The sequence below is a fragment of the Pteronotus mesoamericanus genome, unplaced genomic scaffold (assembly GCF_021234165.1).
Source record: "Pteronotus mesoamericanus isolate MK-2021 breed Mesoamerican mustached bat unplaced genomic scaffold, CSHL_Meso_final contig_74, whole genome shotgun sequence".
NCBI classification, from domain to species: Eukaryota; Metazoa; Chordata; class Mammalia; order Chiroptera; family Mormoopidae; genus Pteronotus; species Pteronotus mesoamericanus.
Genome location: NW_026555247.1, coordinates 4,578,193 through 4,603,336, shown reverse-complemented (window position 1 = coordinate 4,603,336; position 25,144 = coordinate 4,578,193). Strand labels below are relative to the sequence as shown.

The following is a 25,144-nucleotide window of genomic DNA, read 5'->3' as shown; positions in this document are numbered from 1 at the left end:
CTCACTGCAATATTCTTATTGGTGCTCATTTGTGGCTAGTGAGAATCTCTTCAAGTTTAAATAATGCCTTAGTAGTCCTGGACAGCATCTTTTCTTTTTTGGTATGCACCATTTATTTCCTGGGATCATTTTCTATCCTTGACCTGGAGTTACCCATTAACAAGGAACCCCAGTTCTTTTTGTGGCATATGGCATTCAGAGACTATAACCTGGATGCTTTGGGTATTCACTGCTCTTGTAGCAATAGATGTTTGTAGGACAAAGGTAGGAAATACCTATCTTTCATTGTAATTGCTAATTTCTTAAATTATTGTATTGTGATTAGAAACTATTATGTACTAGATAGCTATCTGACATTTTTTCTGGCTTTGTTCATATTGCATTCATAGCTGTTAATTGGGGCATTTGAAAATTGTGTAGGTTTTTGGGGGTTTTTTTGTTGTTTGGTTTTTTGCTTAATATATTTTGAGTGTGTTTTTTGGGAAAAAAACAATAGATCAGTGTTCTCATCTAATCAGTTGGTTTTCTGAGACTCCATTTATTCTTTCCCTCTTTAATCTGTCAATTTTTATAATGTGTTTTAAAAGTTACCACTGCGCTGGCCAGTGTGGCTCAATTGGTTAGAACATTGTCCTATGAACCGAAATGTCACAGGTTTGATTCCTGATCAGGGCACATGCCTAGGTTGCAGGTTTGATCCCCAGTTGGATCGTGTATGAGAAATGGTTGATCAAGGTTTCTCACATTGACCTCTCTCTGTCTCTCTCTCTGTCTCTCTCTCTGTCTCTCTCTCTCTCTCTGTCTCTCTCTCTGTCTCTCTCTCTCTCTCTGTCTCTCTCTCTCTCCCCCCCCTTTCCTTTTCCTCTCCCCCCTCACTTTCCTTCTCCTCTCTCTAAAAATCTATGAGCATGTCCTTGAGTGAGGATTAAAAAAAAAAGTTACCCCTATGATTTTGGGGTAACTTTTTTTTCCTCCAGCCCCCTTGTTTTTGTAACAGCTTTCACTTTGTATTTTTTATTGGGGTGAAATTCATATAACAAAAACTTAACCAAATAATAGTGTACCGTTCATATAGTTCATCCCTGGCCTATGAGGCTCAGTTGGAGGCTCAGTTGGAGTGTTGTCGCATAACAGAAGTGTTGGAGGTTCAATCCCTGGTCGGGGCACATGCAAAAACAACCTATCAATGTTTCTCTTTCTCCCTTCCTGTATCCCTTTCTCTCTAAAAAGTAGTGGGGGAAAAAAAAGTCCTCTGGTGAGGATTTTTTTTTTTAAGTGTACAGTTCAGTGGCATTTAGTACATTTACAGTGTTCTGCAATCACCTCCTGTATTTAATTTCAAATATTTTTGTTACTCAAAAAGAAAACTTGGTACCCATTAAGCTATTCCTCCCTATATCCTTCCCTCCTCACCCCCCTAGTTCTTGGCAACCACCAATCTCATTTCTATTTCTGAATTTACCTGTCCTGGATATTTCATATAAATGGCAGCATGCAGTATGTGAACTTTTGTGTTGGCCTTCTTTCACTTGCCACATTTTTAAGATTCATCCATGTTGTAGCATTTATCAGTACTTCGTTTATGGCTGATTAATAGTCTGTTGCATGTATATGCCATATTTTTTGTTTAGCCATTTATCTGTTGATGGACATTGAGTTATTTCCTCCTTTTGGGTGTTGTGAATAACACTGCTGTGAACATTTGAGTATAAGGATTTCTTGGGAGTATCTGTTTTCATATCTTTTGGTTATATATCTAGAAGTAGAATTGCTCAGTCATGTAGTAATTCTGTGTTTAACTTTTGAGGAATTTCCAAACTGTTACCACAGTGGCTGCACTATTTTACTTTCCCACCAACAATATGGAAGAGTCCTAGTTTCTCTGCATGCTTGCCAGTACTTGATATTTAGCTATTTTTAGTCATAGCCACCCTAATGGGTGTGAAAAGGTGTCACATTGTGGTTTTGATTTTTATTTTCTTAATGACTAATGATGCTCAGCCATCTTTTCATGTGCTTATCAATCATTTGTATATCCTTTTTAGAAAAGTATCTATTCACATTCTTTATCCATTTTTCATTGGGTTGTTTAATTTTTAGAGTCTAGACACTAGACCTTACCAGACCTTATGATTTGCTTAATATTTACTTCCACTTTGTCTGTTGTCTTTCTACTTTCTTGATAATGTCTTACAAAAGTCCAGCTTATCTATGTTGCTCATACTTTTGGTGTCATATCAGAATACATTGCCAAATTCAAGATTTTACCTTATGTGCTCTAAAATTTTTATGGTTTTAGTGCTTATATTTAGGTCTCTGACCTATCCTGAGTTAATCTTTGTATATAGTATGATGGAGAGATCCAATTTTATTCTTTTGCATGTAGATACCCAGTTTTCCCAGCACTATTTGTTGAAGAGACTGTTTTCCTCCATTGATTGTTTTGGCATCCTTGTTGAAAATCAGTTGGCTATAGATACATGGGTTTGTTTTTTGATTCTCAATTCTAATTCCATTAGTCCTTAATGTCAGTACTACACTGTTTTGATCACTGTAGCTTTATAGCAAATTTTGAAATAAGGAAGTTTGAGTTCTACATGTTTGTCGTTCTTTTCCAATATTGTTTTAACTATTCAGGGCTCCTTATAACTTCATATAATTTAAGGATCTGGTTTTCCATTTCTGCATTAAAGATCTGTGGAATTTTGATAGGGATTACATTGAACCTACAGAGCACTTTGGGCAGTATTGCCATCTTAACATACTGAGTCTTCCAGTGTGTGGACATATGATATATTTTCATTTATTTAGGTCTATTTAAAATTCATTTCAGCAGTTTTTTTATAGTGCATTGTATAAGTCTTACCCCTACTTAAATTATATTTATGTATAGTATTCTTTTAAATGGTCCTATGAATTGAATCATTTTAATTTTATTTTTGTTTTGTTCATTGAGTATATTAGCTGTGGGTATTTAATAAATACCCTGCTTTGTTTATATTTAATGCAGTACTGTTTGATGTGTTATGGTTTCATGACTTCTATATCTTCTTACTGGATTAGAACTGTTATTAAATGTGATATTAAATGCATCTGACCTTGAGGGTTTTTCCCCTTATTTTGCACTTTCCCATTATATGTTGCACATTCATTTATTTTCAATTTTTGTGTGTAATTAGTGGGCCTCATATTTAGATTGTAGATTTCATATTTGGGAATGTAAACATATTTAGATTTTTTAAGTGGGTTTTATTTTTGTTGAAACTTAACACATACACATATTAAAATAAAAAAAAATAAGTCTGGAGAAATTTTTACAACGTGAACAGACATGCAAAACAAGAATTGTGATTATAAAACTGAACATTACCAGCAACCTAGAAGGCCCCCTATGCTCACATGAGAGTTCCAGTTACTCCACATCCTCATCAAGGACAATACTTAGCCCAACTGACTTTTGTCAGTCTTTTTTTTTTAACTTTATTTTTATTTTATTTTTGTCAGTCTTAGTGGTGCATGATGATATATCCTTTTAGGTTAATTTGTATTTCCCTAGTGTCTAAGGTTTAGCAGCTTGCCATATTTATTGGCAATTTGTAATGTGCTCTTTTGCCCATTTTTTAATTGGATTGCTTGATTCTTATTGGTTTATATGACCCCTAGATATTACTTTATCAAACATACACAGACACACACACACACACACACACACACACATACACATATCATGTTGTCCTTTCCCACTCTGTGGTTTGCCTTTTCATGCTTTAATATTATCTGCCAATGAACAGAATTTGCTACTTATTTAGTTTTTAAATCCTCAGCTAAGGATATGTTTTTATTGATTTGAGAGAAAAACATTGACCACTTGCTTCTCTTATGCACCCTAAGCAGAGATTGAACACTCAGCCTAGATATGTGCCCTGGCTGAGGGTCCAACCCACAACCCTTTGGTCTACAGGATGCCTTTCCAACTACCTGAGCCACTGGCCGGGGCCTCTTTTCTTATTTTTAATTTAGTCCAATTTATTTATTTATTTATTTATTTATTTATTTATTTATTTATGGTTAGTGCTATAATTAGTGTGGCCTATTACATTTCTTGATTAAGTCATAGAGATAATGGCCCTATTTATTTCTAGAAGTTTTAATCCATTTAAAGTTATGATTCTTTTACCTCTTATTATATTTTAATATATTTTTGTATGTAAAGCTTCTTTACTCTCATGTAATGCACAGACAAGTTAGCTTCTTTCTAGCATATTTTTAACAATAGAATAAATAAGGAACGTAAACTATATTTAACATGTCTTACATGGGGTTATTAGGAATCTGTAATGAATTCAACTCATGTTTTCATTACTTTGTCTTATTTGGGAGTTGGTTTATATAAACTTCATGAGAAATTTAGTTTAATCTGAAAGTACTCTTTTTGTGTGGATTTTTAAAACATATATTATGAAAAGAGGAAGAGGCATTTTTTAATAGCACTTTAACGTTTAAACATCCTGCCACTTTCGCTTTATCTTTCCCCATGCAAACACACACACACACACAAATACACGTTTTGTATTTCTACCCAGTCATTTGAAAGAAACTGGCAGGTGTTTCTTTCTCCTACATGGACATAATGCCATTATTTTGTGTGTGTGTGTGTGTGTGTGTGTGTGAATAAAATTGCTTCATTGTTCTCTAGCAGATAAGCATTATCAGTTGCCAAAGATTTAATATTCATTTGTTCATTAAAACGCTACCTCAGACACACTAAAATATAGGAAGTAGGTAGAGTGAAGACTTGGACAAATACACCAAGTTAAGCACCGACCTTTACAAAGTACAAAATTTTTTCTGGTCCTTCATTTCCCTGCCAAGTCCTAGGCCACTTTAGGTTTTTTATTGTTGTTTTGTCTTGTTTCTTTTTTTAAGATTTTATTTATTTTTAGAGAGAGGGTAAAGGAGAGAGAAGAAGAAAAGATACATGGATGTGCAAGGAAAATATCAATTGGTTACCTCTTGCTCTCCCCCAAACAGGAACCTGGCCTGCAACCCAGACATGTGCCCTGACCTGTAATGAACCTGAGACCTTTTGGTTTGCAGGGCAACACCCAACCCACTGAGCCACACCAGTCAGAGCCTAGGCCACTTTGAATCACAAAGAAAATAGATTCTGGCTTTTGAACTAGACTAGATAATAATGTTCATTTTTGTTAAATTCTATATGTATTGTTTATGTTTTAAATACTTATGCATTAAAAACCTTAAAGGCGTAAAGCATGAGATTACTCAGTGTGAGTTGATGCCATTGCATGGTATGAGCCTTAGGTGGGTTAAAACTAAGCTTTGTTAGAATGTTTGAATTCCTTAAAATTTAGTTTTTTTATAAAAATGGACTTTGGCTCCGTTAAGTTTAAGAGTGACTAAACACTTTCAGAATGTCAGGCACATAAAAAGCACTTTAATACTTGCTTTAATTAACTAAAGCGTCTAACTCAACATCATAGAAAGAACATTGAATAAAGACTCAACTCTGATTTCTGGACCAAGCTCAAGCTCCATCTCTTTCACCACTTGTGAAATAATATATACTAGATAATCTCCAATTAGCATTAACATTTTTTATTGTATATTGCAGTTAATGTATATACTACCAAGAAAACCATTAAATCTGATCAGGAAATATAAAACATTTTTTTATCTTAATGGTTATGCAGAACAAAAAGACTTGTTTTAATGACTATATAACTTGAACTTTTTTCTCACTTGATAGCACGAATTACATCTTTACAAGAGGAGGTGAAACATCTCAAACACAATCTTGAAAGAGTAGAAGGAGAAAGAAAAGAGGCTCAGGACATGCTTAATCATTCAGAAAAGGTAAATGATTAAACATTAATAATTGTGAGATGGTATTTACTAGTTATCAAATGTTATAAGGTGGCTTTATAAAATAGCAATCATTCCCAATGTTTATATATTATGTTTCTAAAAGTTTTATGGTTGCTCAGTTGGTTGTATGTGGCTGGTGTATATGTCTTAAATAGGGCTTTTCATTGTGTTGTTTTTTGTTTTTACCCTTGAAGGATATTAGTTGTTTGATACCATCTGATCACAAATTGCATTTTGGTCTGGAAATACCATTTCATACAGAATTTTTTTCTATTTTTTGTACATGGGTGTGATGAAGATGCTGAGCCTTATTACTATCCTTATGAAAAAGGAAAACAAACGATCATGTGTGCTTTCTCTATTTTGTTGGTAGGAATTAACAAAATAGAGAATGCACAAAGTGATTGGCCTTTACATGTAGAATTTTCTCAATCAGAAATGTCATTGGTTATCCTCTGCCCCTACCTTGCAAAAAAAAAAAAAAAAGATTAAATAGATAATATGCAGATCTAGCTGTCACTTTTTTGATGTCTTGCTGAAATGTTGTAGGTTTACTAGATCCTCATATAAATGATGAGTAAATCTACCAGTTATCTTGTCCTTCGTACATATTTTGTGACAAGCAAAATAGTTTTTTGATGTCTAAGCCTGGTGTAAATGCAGAAATAGTGTAAAGAAGGAAGAATAGAAGAAGCATCCAAATAGAAATGAAATACCTTTTGACTTGATCTTTCATCAAAGCAACATAAATCTAGGTACAGATACAAATGTAGATAGAGATAATTTATTGTTTAAAAAAGTGGTAGCAGAAATTTTTTTTTTTATAAATTGAAGAATTGTCCTGTTTATTTAGGATCCTAGCTATTAACCCTTCTAACATAATTGCCACCACAATCGTGCCCTGCCATCATCCATTGCTAATGATTCTAATAGGAAGGAGCAGGTACTGGGGGTAAAGAAAAGGTGACGTTTTGCTTTTAAGTTTATATGATGTGAAATATACAAGAAAGTATAAAAAATAAACATGTCCTAAATAAAAATATTTAAGAAAGATGGTGTTACATTATTTCAGGCCAGTTGATTCATATATTATTTCTTGTGGAATATTAAATAATGAAAGATGTAATAATGTGTCTTTTGAATAGTATATTATATGACTCTCAATCTCATTTTACAGGAGAAGAATAATTTAGAGATAGATTTAAACTATAAGCTTAAATCATTACAACAACGATTAGAACAAGAGGTAAATGAACATAAAGTAACCAAAGCTCGTTTAACTGACAAACATCAATCCATTGAAGAGGCAAAGTCTGTTGCAATGTATGGTAAGTGTCAGTTTTAATATTTTTACATGACTAGTTTTTAAATAATATAAAAATTTTGATTTTGATCAAAATTTTACTTTATAGTAGTACAAATTCTTAAACATTACAAATAATGATCTTGGAAGAGGATATCGTCAACCTTTTTTTCTGGTTAACTTTCTTAAAAAACTTTTGAAAATTCTTGCTCAAGGATACATTTATTGATTTTAGAGAGATAGGAAGAGATGAGGGGAGAGAGAGAGAAACATCCATGTGAGAGAGACATCAATTGGCTACCTACTATATGTGCCCCAACTGGGGATCGAACATGCAACCTAACCAGGTGCCCTGTCCAGGGATGGAACCGACAACCTTTAAGTACATGGGATGATGCTCCAGCCAACTGAGCCATACCAGCCAGTGCTGGATAACTTCCTTTTTTTTTTTTTTTTTTTTTTTTTAAATAATTACCTCTCTATTAAGAAATTCTTTTTTCTTTTTTTAGTTTGTTGGGTTTAGTTATTTTGTTGTTGTTGTTCTTTGTTTGTTTTATTCAGTTACAGTTGTCCTGCCTTTGTCCCCATTTTTCTCCCCTATCCCATCCCCCCCCAACTCCCATAATCAGTCCCCTGCAGTGTCCATGCCCATAAGTCCTCTGTTCATGTTCTTTTGCTTGCTCCTTCCCCGCCTCCCCCTACTCTATCCCACTGCCCCCTCCCCACCCCCGCTTCAGATCACTGTCAGTTCTTTGTTTCCATGTCTCTTGTCATTTGTTTTGTTGATTTTTATAAAATAATGATTTTGTCTTCCAGTTTCCTCGCTCTACCACTCTGTACTATCCTCTACTCCATATAAAAGTCAGTGGACTTGCTCTTTTTTTCCCAGTTTTTCAGTTCTTCATTTTCTTACTGATCCATTCTGGAACTTCATTGTCTGTTAATTCATCTGTTCTCTTGCTTTGTACCCTCAATTTTCTCATTTCTTAGTAATTCCACTGTATTAGACCTCTAAACACAACCTTGGATCAGATCAACCACCCACTTTCTTCACTTCATATGGGTGTCAGTACACTGCATTATCTCCTACCACAGTTGCGCTGTCAATTTTTTAATATATCACTTATGAGTTTCTCCTCTTATTTCTCTTCTCAAGCTTCTTATGCCATTTCTTTATTACTCCATTGTTAGGTGAACTTTTCTCCTATTTCAGAAAGAAATCATGAAAGCATAGGTATGAATTTCTTAAAATCTAGTTCTCCTACTTCATCCACCTATCCTACTTCTTTACCCATCTTCGATATCTTCCCTGTCATCTTAGAGGAGGGTGATCCTTTTCCTGTCTTGGCTGATATGTTCTAGCTGTACTCAGATCCCGTAGTTTCCCCCTTATCCTTGGGTTCACTTTCTTCTGTTTCAGTTACCCATGGTCTTCCAAGATCCAAAAATATTAAGTGGAAGATTCCAGGAATAAGCAATTCATAAGTTTTAAATTGTGTGCTATTCTGAGTATCATGATTAAATCTTACAATATCCTGCTCTATTCCTCCAGGATGTGAATCATTCCTTTGCTCAGTGTATCAACACTGTATACATTCCATACCTGTTAGTCTTGGTTATCAGATCCACTGTTGTAGTATTGCAGTGCTTATGTTCAAGTAACCCTTACTTTACTTAATAATGGCCCCAAAACAAGAGAGTAGTGATGCTGGCAATTTGGATGTGCCAAAGAGAAGCCATAAAGTGCTTGTTACATACTGTCAGAAGGTCAGTAAAAAGTTGTGCTACATCACAACTCTTAATGTCATTCACCTCACTTCATCACATAGGCATTTTATCATTTCATATCATCGCAGGAGGGGTGAGTACAGTACAGTAAGATATTTTGAGAGAAACAAAGAGATCACATTCACCTAAATGTTTTATAGTGTATTGTTATAATTGTTTTATTTTATTAGTAGATATTATTAATCTCTTACTTTGCCTAACTTATAAATTAAACTTTATTATAGGAGATATATAATTTAATGTTTTTAAAAGACCACCCCTGCTGCTGTGCGGTGAAGGCCTTTGAGAGAAATAAGCTAGAAGGCTATAGGGTGTAGGCATTGATGGTAGTAAAACTAAAAAGAGTTGGAGAGACAGAGGCCAAGAGTTGGTGATAAATTGAATGGAAAGAGGAAAATGATGGAGTCAAGAAAGACTCAGACTTTTAATTTTAATACCTAGGTGTATGCTAATATATTTTGACTGTGCGGTGATGAGTAGGAATGGTTTGGGATGGGAAGGAAAATAATGGCATCTGTTCAGATGTGTTGACTTTGAAAAGTATATTTGATATCTAGGTGGTGATGTCAAATAGTCAATTGTATATAATAAGTGTGATGAAGCTCAGGGGAGAGTATCAGTTCAGGAGTCATACACATAGAGTTATATGAAGAACATGATGAAATCAGCAAAGGGAAGAATAAGATCAGAAGAGAAGAATCATAATGGAACCCTAAGGCAGTCTAACATTTGGAGGTCAGGTAGAAAAGGAGAAACTAACAAAAGAAAAAGCAGCCATAGGGATAACAGGAAAATCAAGAGAGTATGGTATCAGAAGCTTGAAGAGTAAAGCATTGGAAAAAATGAGGAAGTGGTTCAATATATTGAATTCTGTTAAGGTCAGTGAAGATGGAAACATAGATATTGTGTGTCCTCTGAATTTTTGCAAGATGGATGTGATTGGTTAACATACAAGGAGGAGTTTCAGTGGAATGGTGGAGATAGAAGCCAAATTGGAAAGAGATAAATGTGTAGCAGGTGAGGCACTGGAAACAGGTGGTGTAGACAACTCTTTCAGAAGTTTGATGGTAAACAGAGATGGGTGTTAACTGAAAAGGGATATGAGATCAGTAGAGGATGTTTAAAGAGATAATAAATTAGATTATTATGTTGATGGGAATGATTCAGTTGGGAGGAAGAAATTCTTGAGGCAGGAAAGAGATGAAACAAGTGAAGGAACAGAGTCCAGAACAGAAGTGGATGGATTTATATTGATTAGAGAGATGGGAATAAGAGGTGATGATTGTATGGGTGCAGCTAAGTTTGTAGGTTTGGGGAAAAAAGATGAGGAAGTTTCATTCTAATGTTTTCTTTTTATCACCTAGACAGTAGTCTCTGGGAGTGGGAAAGCAGACTTAAGTTTGATTACTGTTGGTGCCATTTGCTAATTGCAAGATCATGCAAAAGTTAACCTCTCTGAATCTTAGTTACCATATCTCAAAAAAGGAACCTCGGTGTAGACTAATAACTTCTGGTAAAAGTTAAAATAGGCATTATACAATACCACCATGAATCTTCCTTATCTGAGTTGCATAAATTAGAATTCCTGTCATAGCCTTAAGTCTCTTGGAACTTTTCTGGAACAATGCAAGGTATAGATTAATAACCACAACCTGTTTTTCGGCTTTTATTTGAACTGCCTCCGTCTTTCTCTTTAGTTATTCTCCCTGCCTTTATTACTTTGTTATATTTTATAACTTTCTTCCTTTAGAGATTTCACTGTACAAATAATTCAAATAAAATTAGGACTTCAGTAATGAGTAGCTTTATTAGAGTCCCAGAATGAAAGCAGAGATATTTGGCACTAGCTTGTCTTATATAGCCCATGAAAGTGAAAAGTAATGAAATATCCCTGGCCAGGTCGTCATTTGATTCAAGCATTGTCCTGCTACTCCATGGATGCTGGCTTGATCCCTGGTCAGATCACGTACAAGAATCAACCACTAATAAATACATAAATAAATAAGTGGAACAACAAACTGATCCTCTCCATCTCTCCACCTCTCTTCCTCTCTGACTCGTCCTCTCTCCCTCTTCTTTTCCCCTCTCTCCCTCTCTCTATAAAATCAACAAATAAAATAAGAAAAAAAGAAAGAAAAGTAATGAAGTAATCTCTTTGTTTAAATGTATGTTTGTAACTTTTTTTAACTTTTTTTTTCAGAGATGGAAAAAAAGCTAAAGGAAGAGAGAGAAGCTCGAGAGAAGGCTGAAAATAGGATTGTTCAGATTGAAAAACAGTGCTCCATGCTAGATGTTGATTTGAAACAGTCTCAGCAAAAGCTCGAGCATTTGACTGAAAGTAAAGAGAGAATGGAGGATGAAGTAAGGAAAAGACAGTACTGATTTTGTTCATCTTATAAAAGAGATGATCACATGTTAAGTGTGAAAAGCATTATCTATAATTTAAACAACATGGTGGAAATTTGAATGAAATTATGTTTCTCTCACACACACGCGCGCGCACACACACACACGCACGCACGCATATACTGTGTTTGCTGCTATATGGTCACCACTATATCCCTATCTCTTGGAATTTTTATCTTCAAAGAGTTATTAAACATTCATACCACAGGATCTGTACCATTTTGCACTGTGACAGTACAGCTGTATAGCAGTGTCAAAGCTCCTCCCCTGAAGGAACTGACCAGCTGCTTTTTTAAAAAAACAAGACGAACAAAAAGTCCTGTCTTTATTATAAAGTATTCTTTAATCCCAAAGCGGAACATTGCTGTTGGGTTTCCAAAAAAGTGTTACACTGCAGCCTTGACTGGCTTAGATTAATAGAAATCACAGGGTACACATTTATAAAGCAATAAATAAAAGACAAAATGACATTATATCCTTGTGGCTACTATATATATTTTAGAAATTATTTATAAGATGAAAGTAATTAGTCCACACACGTAAGTTAGAGAGAAAGAGAAGACCAGAATAATCAGGAAAGACTTCACAAAAGAGGGCTGAAACATTACCATTATTTTAAAGGCTAAGGAAGACCTCAAAAGTTAATAGTTTGAAAGTCAGAAGCCTGAGTTGGTGGAGGGAACGTTATTAGTGAAGATAACAATAAAAGAGTGATTACTAAGAGCTTAAAAGAAAGATAAGTGCAAAACAAAGGGACCTGATCTGACCAGAGAAGAAGAGACATGTTGATTGCTGATGGGAGAAACTGGGAAACAAAGTTTTAATAGTCTTTTAAACTTAAAATGGGAGGTAGAGGTGAAAAGACTTTTTTAGGGAAACTCATCTGGTGGTAGTATATGTAATAACCTAGAAAGAAGAGAAATTAGAGATACCTATTGGAGTCAGCATGCAGGAACAATGTATGTTGAAAATTTGAAAGTTAATATTCAGTCACTTAAAATAATGTTTGTTCATCTGTTTTGCACCTGTTTCTGTGCAGGAGTTGGGATACTGAATAATACTGGTATAATCTTGACTTTTGTGGAACTTATAGTCCAGAGGGAAAGGCAGGCATGACATATATTTAAAAGAAGAAGCAGTGAGTGCCATAGGAGTGTTCTGTCTAATCACATTTAGGAGTTAAGGAAAGCCTTAAAAACTTTGGAGGGTTATAGACCAGCACAAACACTTACAAATGAACCAGTAAATTTAAGAACCCCTTAGGAAGTTCCCCCCGGAAGTGGTTTTTGTACTCATCTTATACTCCAAAATTTCCATACAAGTTGGAGTGGAATGAAACCAAATTCCCCCCACCCCCCACCCTTAAGGTCTCATATTTGAAATTTGGGGATTAATTTGAATTAATAGTAAATCCTGAAGTAATAAACACATAGAATAATGGAGACTTTAGAATACTGACATTCTCTATATAAGGCATTATAAAGTAATTGTTATTTGATTTGTATTCTTTAAATAATGCCTAATTTAAAGAGATTTATCACAATCTTTGTTTTCATTCATAGGTTAAGAATCTCACTTTGCAGTTGGAGCAGGAATCAAATAAGCGACTGTTGTTACAAAATGAATTGAAGACTCAAGCGTTTGAGGCAGATAATTTAAAAGGTCTAGAAAAGCAGATGAAACAGGAAATAAATACTTTATTGGAAGCAAAGCGATTATTAGAATTTGAGTTAGCTCAGCTTACAAAGTAAGTCTCAAAAAGAATATTTTGTATTTTTTTGTGTTCAGCATTGCCTGTGTGTTTGCTATTTTATGTGTGTATAAATAACATACTGAGAATTTGTTGAAAAGACTCAAACAAACATTTAGAAATAAAATAATTTACTTACATAGAAAAAACAAGGGAGTTCAGGCTTTGGAAGGACAAGTTTACTAAATAGAAAAAATACAGGTATTTTAAGAAAGAACAGGAGATTATCAAGGCTATTTCTTTATATTAAGTCTGTTTATAATGGGAAAAAACCACAATATTCTCATGATTTTTATGTTCACAAAACTCATCTTTTTTCACATTTGAGTTACAAAAATCAGGGATAAACTTTTTATTAAGGATTCTATACCTTACAGGAAATGTTGAAGGTTTATTTTAGAGACTGGAATTAGACACGATGACCCTGTATTTGTTTGTTTTGTTTTATTCCTTTGGTTCACCTCAGAATGCAAAGTGCCTTTTTTCTCCTTTTATTCTGACATCTGATGTGCCTGCTTACTTGATAAGGAGACAAAACAAGGTGTCACTATTGCTTTCAGAACTTGTATAAGGACATGCTTCAAAAATTTAGTATCATAAATGGATATGTCTTATGCCAAGCCATGTGTGCTTATTTACTCCAAATTTATGTTATAATATCGTCATTTGCCAGCTTAATTTATAACACATTGATTCTTGGATAAAATGTCAGTTTTGATTTTGTTGGATTTATATTGGTGAAATTCTTTTTCCCTTTTAGAGCCACTATTCTCACCAAGTAATGTTTTACAGCTTTCTTCTCCCAAAATAACTTTCACTCAGCATTTACTGAACATTTACTATGTACTTTCTGTCAGCCATATATGCCTTATTAGATGTTATAAATACAAAGTTATTAATGTTTAATATGAAAATGTAGCAGCTGCAGATGGAATTGTTCATCTTTGAAAAGCTGTATCTGTGGGTTACAGTGTGTCTTTCTTTTTGAGTCTGTTCCTCTCTATTTGAATTGTGTTTTATACGTGCAGTTGTCTGTGTTTCTTTTCCTCCTTTCTTTTTCCTTACCTGATTATTCATTTCTACCACCCTGCCCCCCTACTTGTTTTTTAATTGGCCAAAATGTATAGTACTGACTTATTTTATTATGTATTAAATATTTTGAAGTCTTTTGTTTTTAATGATTTACTTACTACATAAGACCTTTTAAAAATATATCCCTAAGAATGTTTTTCTCTACAGAAATTTACCAAAAAGAGTCATTTTTATTTTTGCAATTTGCATTAATCCACAATTAATATTCTTCTGAAAGTGACCTTCATTAGAAAAGGGTTTCCACTGCTTTGCATAGAATCATTTTATATGCAGCAAAATGGAACCAGACAGTATGGCCTAACCAAATAAAGTGATACTAACCAAGTAAAGTAATACTGTATAATAAAGTACGGAGTTTTTTTAAAACAAAGGTCATTTTAGTAAGTCTTTTTATTTTAGCAGCTTTAACAAAGAATGATATAAAGTCTGCTATAAATAGGAGCATATGTTTACTATTTTCTTTTTTATCTGAAGACAATATAGAGGAAATGAAGGACAGATGCGAGAACTACAAGATCAACTTGAAGCTGAGCAGTATTTCTCGGTGAGAATCATTTCAACATATAGACTGTTTCAAAACCTGACTTCAAACAAAATTTAGATTATTAGTGTAAACTCTAATTCTTTTAAAAATGACTATGAAGTGGTTTTCTCCCTTTTTATATCTCCATTTCCACATTTCATTTCTGAATGTGAGTTCGTGGTTTTTTACATTGTAAAAAAATGATCATTTTTGTACAAATATTTCCAGAATTTTCATTCAAACTCTAGAGCTACATATGAGACTATGTTAAAGGTTCTGCCTGCCTGGTAACAAGTTCAGGTGGTTTAGAATACCAATATTATCATGTGTAGTTCATGTACACATGTTGCAGTAGCCTACATACATACATTTGTTCCAGAGTTTTTTCCTTTTTGACTCTATATGCATTTTATGCATCTGTTTTGCTTTTTCTCCATAAAAATCACTCTGACTCTTGTTGCAGGCTAAGTTATTTTTACTACTACTATTGATGAGCATTTACAGCTTTGAGGCTTTATTGAAACCTCTGAATTTTTTGTTTCTTTTGGTTGCCAAGCTTGTGCTCTACCATTTAAGTAATTGAGAGTGGAATTATTGGATCATATGTTAGTTGTTTAACTTTATAAGAAACTACCAACTGTTTTTTAACCCACTATAAACATTTTTTTCCTATCACTTGTTTTGCAGACACTCTATAAAACCCAGGTGAAGGAACTTAAGGAAGAAATTGAAGAAAAAAACAGAGAAAATTTAAAGAAAATACAGGAACTGCAAAATGAGAAGTATGTTCATTTTACTTTAGAACAAGAATCAGTATTACAGCAAAGCATTCTTAACTCAAAGTTTAACAATAGAGAGTAGATGTGCCATTATTCTGATGGTGATGATATAGCAAATCATGTTGGTTTAATTCAAAACAAATCAAACTAGATTTAGGCTAAAGTTTACCTTTATGGTGAAGAAATAATTTAATACATTACTACTATCACAGTTATACAGAGATTCAGTAAACTGTGACAGTAAATTCTTTCCAAGGGCCTCTTAATTTTCAACCATCTCTTTGTGTATAAATAGTTCATGCAGTATTCGCATGCCATTTTGTGTTAGGTAGAGGTATCTAATGTCTTCCTCCTGTTAGAAAGACATTAACCTGCTTAACAAGTTAATTTCCTTTGCATGTGTGCTTAGGACCTTAGGAAGAGATCTCCTAAAGCTACGTAAATATAACAACTTCTCATAGCTAATGTCAAAGCAGACACTAGAACTAGTTTTCTGACATTTTTATATTCTCTTTTCATATAACCACCTTTAAAAGAAATTTTAACCTTTATTGTTAAAGCAGATACATGAAATAATAAAACATGTATAGTTAAATGAATTATATGACAAATATCATTATAACTGCCACCCGTGGAAGAAATGGAACTATTTCCACCACAGAATTCCACTATATCCCCTCTCTAATTATAGCATTTTCCCTCCCCACAACAAGAGTAATAACTATCCTAACACTTAATCCTAACACTTTCAACAGAAAGCCCTGGATCATTTGTCCTATATAGTTTTTCGCAGTTGTGGTTTTGTTGACTCTTTTTCCATAGTTAATTAAATATTTTTATCCTCCTGTGTTTCCTGCAAATCAGTGATTAAATCTAGAGCTGTGCTGTCCAGTATGGTAGCCACTAGTCACATGTAACCATTTAAATTTAAACTTTAATCCTTTTAAATAAAATTAAAACTTTAGTTCATCAAATGTACTAGTTATATTTCAGGTACTTAATAGTCACATGTAGTTAGTGTCTACCATATAGGGACAGCACAGGTGTAGAACATTCCATCATTGTAGAAAATTTAATTGAGCATCCCTAATCTGGAGTCTTAATCAGATCCAGATCTGATTTTTAGAGGGGACAAGACTGCTTCATATACAACTTTGTAATGTCTGGTTTCCTGTTTGTGGTATCAGCAACTATTGACACTCATTCTTAGATTCTTAATGCATTAGCAGGAGTCTAAAGTAGGTACAAAGTTACATTTCCTGGTTAGTCTCTGTGACAGTAATAGACTTTCCTATTGTAGAGTCAGTGGCCTATCTCTATTGTATTTATGGTGTCATGCGCAATCTCAGGTTGTGTGCATTCACTGTGAAGGGGACACCCAATCTACTATGTATTGTTTCAAAGGATTGACGTGTTTCCCTTTGTTTGATCTATTTAAGGCGGGGGGGAATTATATATATATATTTATATTTATGTGTATATATATAAATATATATATATTTTAAAGATTTTATTTATTTATTTTTAGAGAGGGGGGAGGAAGGGAGAAAGAGAGGGAGAGAAACATCGATTAGTCACTTCTTGCACGCTCCCAAATGGCCCACATCCCAGGCATGTTGCCCTGACCAGGAATCAAACCTGTGACCTTTCAGTTTGTGGGACGATGCCTAGCCCACTGAGCCACACCACTTAGGTCAAAAGAAACATATTGAACATTACTATCATGCTGTCTACTTCATGCCAGTGATATAATTATTAATAAGTTATGGTTCTTGTTTTGAGGTGCTTCAGAATCTAGGCCAGAGACAGATAAAATTAATGTAGACAACTGTGACAAAATGCTCTTGGAACCTATTAAAGGAATATACCTCATCTTACCATAGGGGAGTCGGAGAACATTTCCCATGTGACGATAAAGAAAAAGAATTTACCAGAGAATGGAGTATGGGGAAAGGATTAGGCAAAAGCCTGTCTGTGATTTGGACAACAGCAAATGGCTTAGTTTGTAGGTAGGGAGACAGTTGGTGACAGGTAATTCTAGAGAGATAAACCTGATTAGAAAGGGCCTTGTGTAGTGAGCTAAAGAGTTTCAAATTGTCAAGCACCAAAGAGGGGCAAGTTTTGTTTTTGTTCTTTTCTGTTGCATGTCCACATTACCTAGATGAGGACCTTGCAAAGAATAAGTATTCAATAAATATTGATAGAATAAATGAAAATTCTAAACTAGGGATTGACAAGACAGTGTTTTAGAAAGTTCTACTCTTCAGAGTGGAGAATGCATTGGAGTGAGGCAAAGCTGGGTGGATACAGGGAGTCCACTTCGACAGCCATTCGAATAATCTAGATGTAAAATTATAGCAGAGGTTTGCTGTAAAAGGATTTCAGGCCTATAGAGTTTGCAGTGACTATGGAATGTCCAAAGAGAAATCGATACCAGAGAGTTTGGTTTACTGCTTTGAAACTCAGAGGAAAGAAAGACTTGAAGCTGATTTGACAGTCATTACATACTGAAATCTCTTCTTTAAAAAGATCTTAATACAGCAGCCAGAAATTTTGAAAGAGGGCATTCAGAACAAAAGTCAAAGTCCTTATATTGTTTTTGAGAGCTTTATAACGTCTGTTCATCTCCCTACCACCTCCTGCCTCCTCTTACTATGACTCTCACAACTTTCCCCCATCTTTTACTCTGCTCGCATTAGCTGCCTTCAGACCAACCTCAGGGCGTTTGTTATATAATAGTTTCCTCTGCCTAAACACTGTATTCTCAATACCCACATGGCTTACTCTCTTATTTCATATCTCTTCTCAAATGTAACCTTAGCAAAAAGGATTCCTTAATCACCCTATATAAAAAATAATGACCACATTTTATATAGAAACCACATTCTTCCATCTGTTTTTATGTTTTTTATTCTTCTCTGGCATATTATATATTGTTCATTCTAACACCTTCTTTTATTCTTTATGGCATACTACATATTACTTCGTTTTTTAAATTGTCTGTGTCACCCCACTAATGTATGCTTTCTGAGGTCAGCAACTATGTTATTGCTGCACGCCTTAACTCCGAAACAGTGTTTGGCATATGGTAGCATTCAGATAAAAATTTGTTGAATAAATGAATGAATGTTCTCATTTTGGGTTTGTTTGTTTTTTTGGTAGTTTTGGAGGATATAATGATGACCAGAATAGCTTATTGAAGAGAGACTCTTTGGGAAAAAGAGGCAAACTGGAGTGATCTGCTCCTGATCTGAACGTCCATTCTGAAAAGTCTCAAAATGAAATTCCAAGGAGCATTCCTAGAATAGTTTATAGTAGTTTGCAAGTCTATTTATAAGTCCTCATAATCTCATTGAATTTCGAAGCTAGAAGGGACCTCCAAAATAATTTAGTTTAACTGTCTTATTTTACAAATTTAATTAAGCTGAGCTCTAGGAAGTGTAAAGAATGTACCCAATGCCACTGTCCAATTAGTTCATGATAGAACAGAGATAAGGGCTTAAGTCTGGCCTCCAGATTTACATGCCAGTGACTTTTTCCCCTGTGCCATGCTACCTTGCATTCCAGATCCACAAAAAATTCCTTTTCAAAAGTAGAATGCTTGCCATTGCTTTATTACCTTAGCTAAACACAATAGCAGGTACAAGATTAAAGAGTCCTTTACTTCTTAGTTTTTCAAAGTGAGAGTTTATATTTCATAAAAAGTTGGTAATGGATTCAGTTTATTTTAGGCAATAACACTTTATTTTTATCATATAAATAGTGTGCTTTTTAACTAACAAATATAAGTGGCATTTATTATTTAAAAATTAAGGATAGCTCAGGCTCAATAATGGTATTTGGATGTAAGATGTGCTAAAGAGTTCATCTTAAGCTCAGTCACTGTGAGCTCACATGATTTCATCAATCAGGAGAATGTGGCAGTCACTGTGCAAGAGTAAAGAAGCCGTAAATTGTGCTTTTATGCCTATGGTTAAGTTGGAAGAATAAACAGTTTGTTTGTATCCATTTCTCTTATTAATTTATTGCAGAGAAACTCTTGCTACTCAGTTGGATCTAGCAGAAACAAAGGCTGAGTCTGAGCAGTTGGCTCGAGGGCTTTTAGAAGAACAATACTTTGAATTGACCCAAGAGAGCAAAAAAGCTGCTTCAAGAAATAGACAAGAGATTTCAGATAAAGATCACACTGTTAGTCGGGTAAGTGGTGATAGTCAGGTAAGTTATATGATTAAAAATTTAAATTAAAATAGGTTACATCTTAAAGTTTAGGGTGAATGTGTGTGCATGTATATTTACTTGTATACAGTGGTCACTCTGTATTCGTGTATAAAATAGTTTATATACAAAAGTTATTACAAATTGAAATTTTATTCAGTGTATTGAGTTTTTTTCCCCCTTCTGGCTGTAGATCTTAATATATTTTATGTGAAAAAATGCTTAGTTTAAATTCATTTGTTGTATTATCTTAATACATTGGAACTGATTTTACAGTCAGAATTCCGTAAAATTCAGAGAAACTGTTTTGGGATGAGGAATTCATTGTATCTACAAATCCATTATAGAAAAGTCAGTACTATACACAGTTACCTATTCCTGAAATTTAGACTATAGTCTAAACTAGATCATGGGCCTATGAAGTGGAGTTAGAGAGATTTTTCTTATTTTGAAGCCATCTTCAAGTGCTCTGGTGTAAGTAGGCCTGGTGTAAGCAAATCTGGGTTCAAATCCGAGTTTTGTCCCTAAGAAATGACATGGTTTTGGCCATTTTCTTTAACTTTTCTAAGCCTCAGATTGTATATATAATAGAAATAATAATGCTACTATACAGGATTCTTATTAAGAATAAATTAAATGATATACATAGAATGATGAATACCTTTTAAAAGTAATCACACATTTTGTTTTTAATTTTTTTAATTATATTTTATTGTTTCTGCTATTACAGTTGTCCTGAATTTGCCCCCTTTAGCCAGCTTCCCCCAACTCCCTCAGGCAGTCCCCACACTCTTGTCCATGTCTATGGGTCCTGCATATATGTTCTTTGTCTGCTCTGTTCCGTGTGCTATATTTTACATCCCCATGGCTGTTCTGAAATTACCAGTTTGTACTTCTTAATTCCTTCACCATTTTCACCCATCCCCCTGACCTCCCCACTACATCTGGCAACCATCAAAACATTGTTTGTATTTATAATTCTGTTTCTGTTCTACTTGTTTATTTTGTTTTTAGAGTCAATTGTTGATAGATACGTATTTATTGCCATTTTATTCCTCATTTTAAAAAAGATTTTATTTATTCAATTTTAGAGAGAGGGGAAGGGAGATAAAAGAGAGGGAGACATCAAAGTGTGAGAGAGACATCAATCAGTTGCCTCTCCCACGCCCTCAACCAGGGACCTGGCCCACAACCCAGACATGTGCCCTGACTAGGGATCAAACCAGTGACCTTTCTATTTGCAGGCTAATACTCAATCCACTGAGCAACACTAGCTAGGGCCATTCATATTTCTAGTCTTCATCTTCTTAAGGAAGATCCTAATATTTCATATAATACTGGTTTGGTGATAATGAACTCCTTTAGCTTTTTCTTGTCTGGGAAGCTCTTAGATTCTAAATGGTAGCTTTGCTGGATAAAGTAATCTTGGTTATAGGTCCTTGCTTTTCTTTTTTTTCTTTCTTTTTAATTTTACTTTTAGAGAGGAGAAAGCAGGGAGAAAGAGAGGGGAAGAAACATCAGTGTGTGGTTGCCTCTCTCACGACCTGTACTAGGGACCTGGCCTGCAACCCAGGCATGTGCCCTAGACTGGGAATGCAACTGGTGATTCTTTGGTTCACAAGCTGGCATTCAGTCCACTGAGCTATACCAGCCAGGGCGTAGGTCCTTGCTTTTCATGACTTTGAATATTTCTGGCCAATACCCTTTAGCCTGCGAAGTTTCTTTTGAGAAATCAGCTGATAGTCTTATGGGGGCTCCCTTGTAAGTAAGTAACTGCTTTCCTTTTGCTGCTTTTAAAATTCTCTCTTTGTATTTAACTTTCGACATTTTAATTATGATATGTCTTGGAGTGAGCCTCTTTGGGTCCATCTTGTTTGGGACTCTGGGCTTCCTGGACTTATATGTCTGTTTCCTTCACCAAGTTAGGGAAGTTTTCTTTCATTATTTTTTCAAATAGATTTCCAGTTTCTTGCTCTTTCTCTTCTCCTTCCGGCATCCCTAAAATACGAATGTTGATATGCTTGTAGTTGTCCCAGAGGCTCCTTAGACTGTCCTCAGTTTTATGGATTCTTTTTTTTCTTCTTGCTGTTCTGATTGGGTGTTTTTTGCTTCCTTATGTTCCAAATTACTGATTTGATTCTTGGCTTCATCCACTCTACTGTTGATTCCCTGTAAATTGTTCTTTATTTCAATTAGTATATCCTTTGTTTCTGACTGGATCTATTTTATGCTCTTGAGCTCCTCTCTAAGTTCCTTGAGCATCCTGATAACCAGTGTTTGAACTCTGTATCTGATAGATTGCTTTTCTCCATTTTGTTTAGTTCTTTTTCTGGAGATTTGTTCTGTTCTTTCATTTGGGCCATTTTTCCTTGTCCCCTCATTTTTGGCAGCCTCCCTATGTTGTTTTTTATGTAGTAGGTAGGAGAGCTACTGTGTTTCCTAGGCTTGATAGAGTAGCTTAATGTAGTAAGTGTCCCATAGGTTCCAGTAGCACAGCTTTCTCTAATCCCCAAGCGAGTACTCAAGGTATACCCAGCAGGTGGGCTATGTAACCCTCCCTTTGTAGTTAAGCCTTGATTGCTGTTGGCATTCCCAGGATCAGCCACTGCCTATATCTGTCGGGGTCACACAGCATTAGCTACAAAGTGATCTGCAGATTGCTTCCACTTGTACTGGGCTTGGAGGTGCTTGAGAGACCAAGCTGTGAACCAAGGCCATCTGCTGCTCATGCTGGCCTGGGGCCACTTAGCAAGAGGTACGGGGCTTGCTAAAGCCGGATGCTGTTTGTTTGAGGGAATGTAGGAAAATCTGAAGCATGGGCCAAAATAAGCCATTCACATAGAAAAGCAACTGGAAACAGCTTGGGTAGGCCTGAAAGTTGGGTGGGGCAGTGTCTCCTGGAATCACCAGGGTGGGACAGTGTGAGCCAGGTTGATGGAGTCTCAGATATGGCACCCTCATGCTGACTTTGTGCAGGGAGGACTCAGTAAAGGAACAAGGGCCTCTGCCAGCATTTCTGTTTGGGAGAAAGCTGCCCCACAGCTCTCACCCTGATGCCAGACAATTCAGTTCCTCCCCATATATCTCTGATGCCTTTCAAGCTGCTGCCCTGACACTGGAGCTCAAGTGGAGGGGTTCAAGTAAGTCTGTGTGCAGGCCCTTTAAGAGGAAATGCTTGGGATTCCAGCAGTTTCCGTCTTCTATAGCCTCAGTCTCTGCTAGCTTTACAGCCAGAAGTTATGGAGACTTATTTTCCTGGCAGTGGAACTCTGGGCTGGGGGGCCTGTTGTAGGGCTGGGACCCCTAGCTCCTGAGATATCCCTCCTGATATTTATCCACCACTTGGGGGTGTGGAACCAGCCTGTTCCGTGACTTCATCCCTTCTGCCATTCTCGATGTGGTTTCTCCTTTAATTCCATATTTGTGGGACTTCCATTCATCAAGTTTCTGATGATTCTAGATGATGGTTGTTCAATAGTTTACTTGTACTTTTGATGTGCTTGTGCAAGAAGGTGAGCCTTGTTTGCCTGTGCTGACATCTTTTACCTTATTAAAAGTAATCAAACGTTATTGTCTTGTTCATTGTAATTCAGGTGAAGAAACTCAGGCTGAGAAAGGTTGTGACTTGCTAAGAATCATAGAGCTAGAAAACTAAATACAAATTTCCTAGTTTCCAGTATTGTTCTATTTCCATTATATTTTCTTCCTTTTATTCATATGTATGTGTGCATGCATTCACACTCTGAAATAATTTTTGGAAGCTATCAATTGTTTTTAAAATATTTTAACTTAATTATGCTCACATATTTTAAACTGGAAATGAAGAATTTTTGTAGTTATTGCTTTAAATATGACTAGCAAAGAGACTGTAGCTTAACATTTTGTGTGCTTTGTTTAGCTCGAGGAAATGAACAGCATGCTAACCAAAGATATTGAATTAATTAGAAAAGAAAATGAAGAGCTAACTGATAAAATGAAGAAAGAAGAGGAAGGTATGTAGGGTTGTTTTTAAAACATAACCTTAAGTCAGTTCAGAATAAATCTTTAGCTGTTTATATTGTTAGGTTTTGGAAATAATTTGTTTTCATATGTTAATAACTTCTGTGGCCTGAAAAATTATCTTAGTAGAACTTAAATATTCTCACCCCTAAAAAGTAAATAAGATAAATATGGGAGGTTATGGTATGTTGACTCAGTGGGGGAGGAGCAAATCCTTTCACAATGTATATACAGGGTGGGCAAAGTAGGTTTACAGCTGTGAGTATGCAAAACAATTTTTCTTATATTATTATTTATTAATTGTTATATTATTTGTATTACAACTATAAATCTTTTTCCCACCATGTGTATCAAATCATCGCATTTATGTACTTTAAATGCCTTACAGTTTTGTAAATTATACCTCAGTAAAGCTGAAAATAATATCTTACTGAAGTTACTGGAAGTTCCTTTGTAGTATATACTAATTCTGTAATTAAGGATGTTGCTGATTTGGAGTGCAGAAATTAATGTGATGCAACAACATTTTATATAACTTGTTGGCAGATTATAAATTGAAGAAAGAAGAGGAGATCAGTAATCTTAAGGCTGCCTATGAAAAGAATATCAATACAGAACGAACCCTGAAAACACAGGTACATGGGCTCAGCTTTTTCTGTGTTTATATTTGAGCATCATATATTCAAAAGTTAGTAAGTTAATAGTTGGTTTTTATGTACTTTTAAAACTGAGGTTGTAATGTTCAAGTTTTTCTTTTTTTTAAATTTTAAATGTTTATTCTATTACAGTTGTCTAAATTTTTCTCCCTTTGCTCTCCTTCACCAATTCCCCCCATTCCCTGCTCTCACAATCAACTCCCACACTGTTGTCCATATTCATGGGTCATTCAGACATGTTCTTTGTCTAGTCCCTTCCCCTTCTTTCCACCATTGTTCTCTTTCCCCATCCCTTCTCGTCAATTTCATTCTGCTCCATGTGTCCATGCCTGTGGTTTATTTTGTTCGTTAGTTTATTTTGTTGAATAGATTCCACTTACAAGTGAGATCATGTGGTATTTTTCTTTCACCGACCGGCTTATTTCACTTAGCATAATATTCTCCAGTTCCATCCGTATTGTCACAAAAGGTAGGACTTCTATCTTTATTTTTTTTTTAAATGAAGATTTATTTTTTTTAATTTATTTTTTAATGTCAAAATCCATTATAAAATATTTAAAAATTTAGATCCATTATGAAGTCTTAGCAATTAAGACAACATGACACCGGCACAGAAATAATCAAGTAGATCAATGAAATGAAATGAGCATTCTAAAAACAAACATATATATCTGTCTAACAGTGTAATTTATGATTAAACTGATATTTCAAATCAATGGGGAAAATAAGGCTTCCTCAACAAATGAG

The 25,144-nt window shown here is 34.9% G+C and overlaps 1 protein-coding gene across 3 annotated transcripts in view; it reads left to right on the top strand.

Annotated features, from left to right (window-relative positions):
• ROCK1 (Rho associated coiled-coil containing protein kinase 1) overlaps positions 1–25,144 on the top strand; it is a 145,021-nt gene that overhangs the window by 96,527 nt on the left and 23,350 nt on the right. For all 3 annotated transcript variants that reach the window (XR_008529991.1, XM_054583431.1, XM_054583430.1), the window contains exons 17-25: positions 5,768–5,874; positions 7,064–7,214; positions 11,178–11,338; positions 12,946–13,130; positions 14,700–14,769; positions 15,436–15,530; positions 19,559–19,724; positions 23,641–23,734; positions 24,288–24,376. Coding sequence is in view for 2 of the 3 variants with exons in the window: in XM_054583431.1 (XP_054439406.1) it covers positions 5,768–5,874; positions 7,064–7,214; positions 11,178–11,338; positions 12,946–13,130; positions 14,700–14,769; positions 15,436–15,530; positions 19,559–19,724; positions 23,641–23,734; positions 24,288–24,376 (1,118 nt within the window). In the remaining variant the exon portion in view is untranslated. The remainder of the gene's footprint in view (positions 1–5,767; positions 5,875–7,063; positions 7,215–11,177; positions 11,339–12,945; positions 13,131–14,699; positions 14,770–15,435; positions 15,531–19,558; positions 19,725–23,640; positions 23,735–24,287; positions 24,377–25,144) is intronic.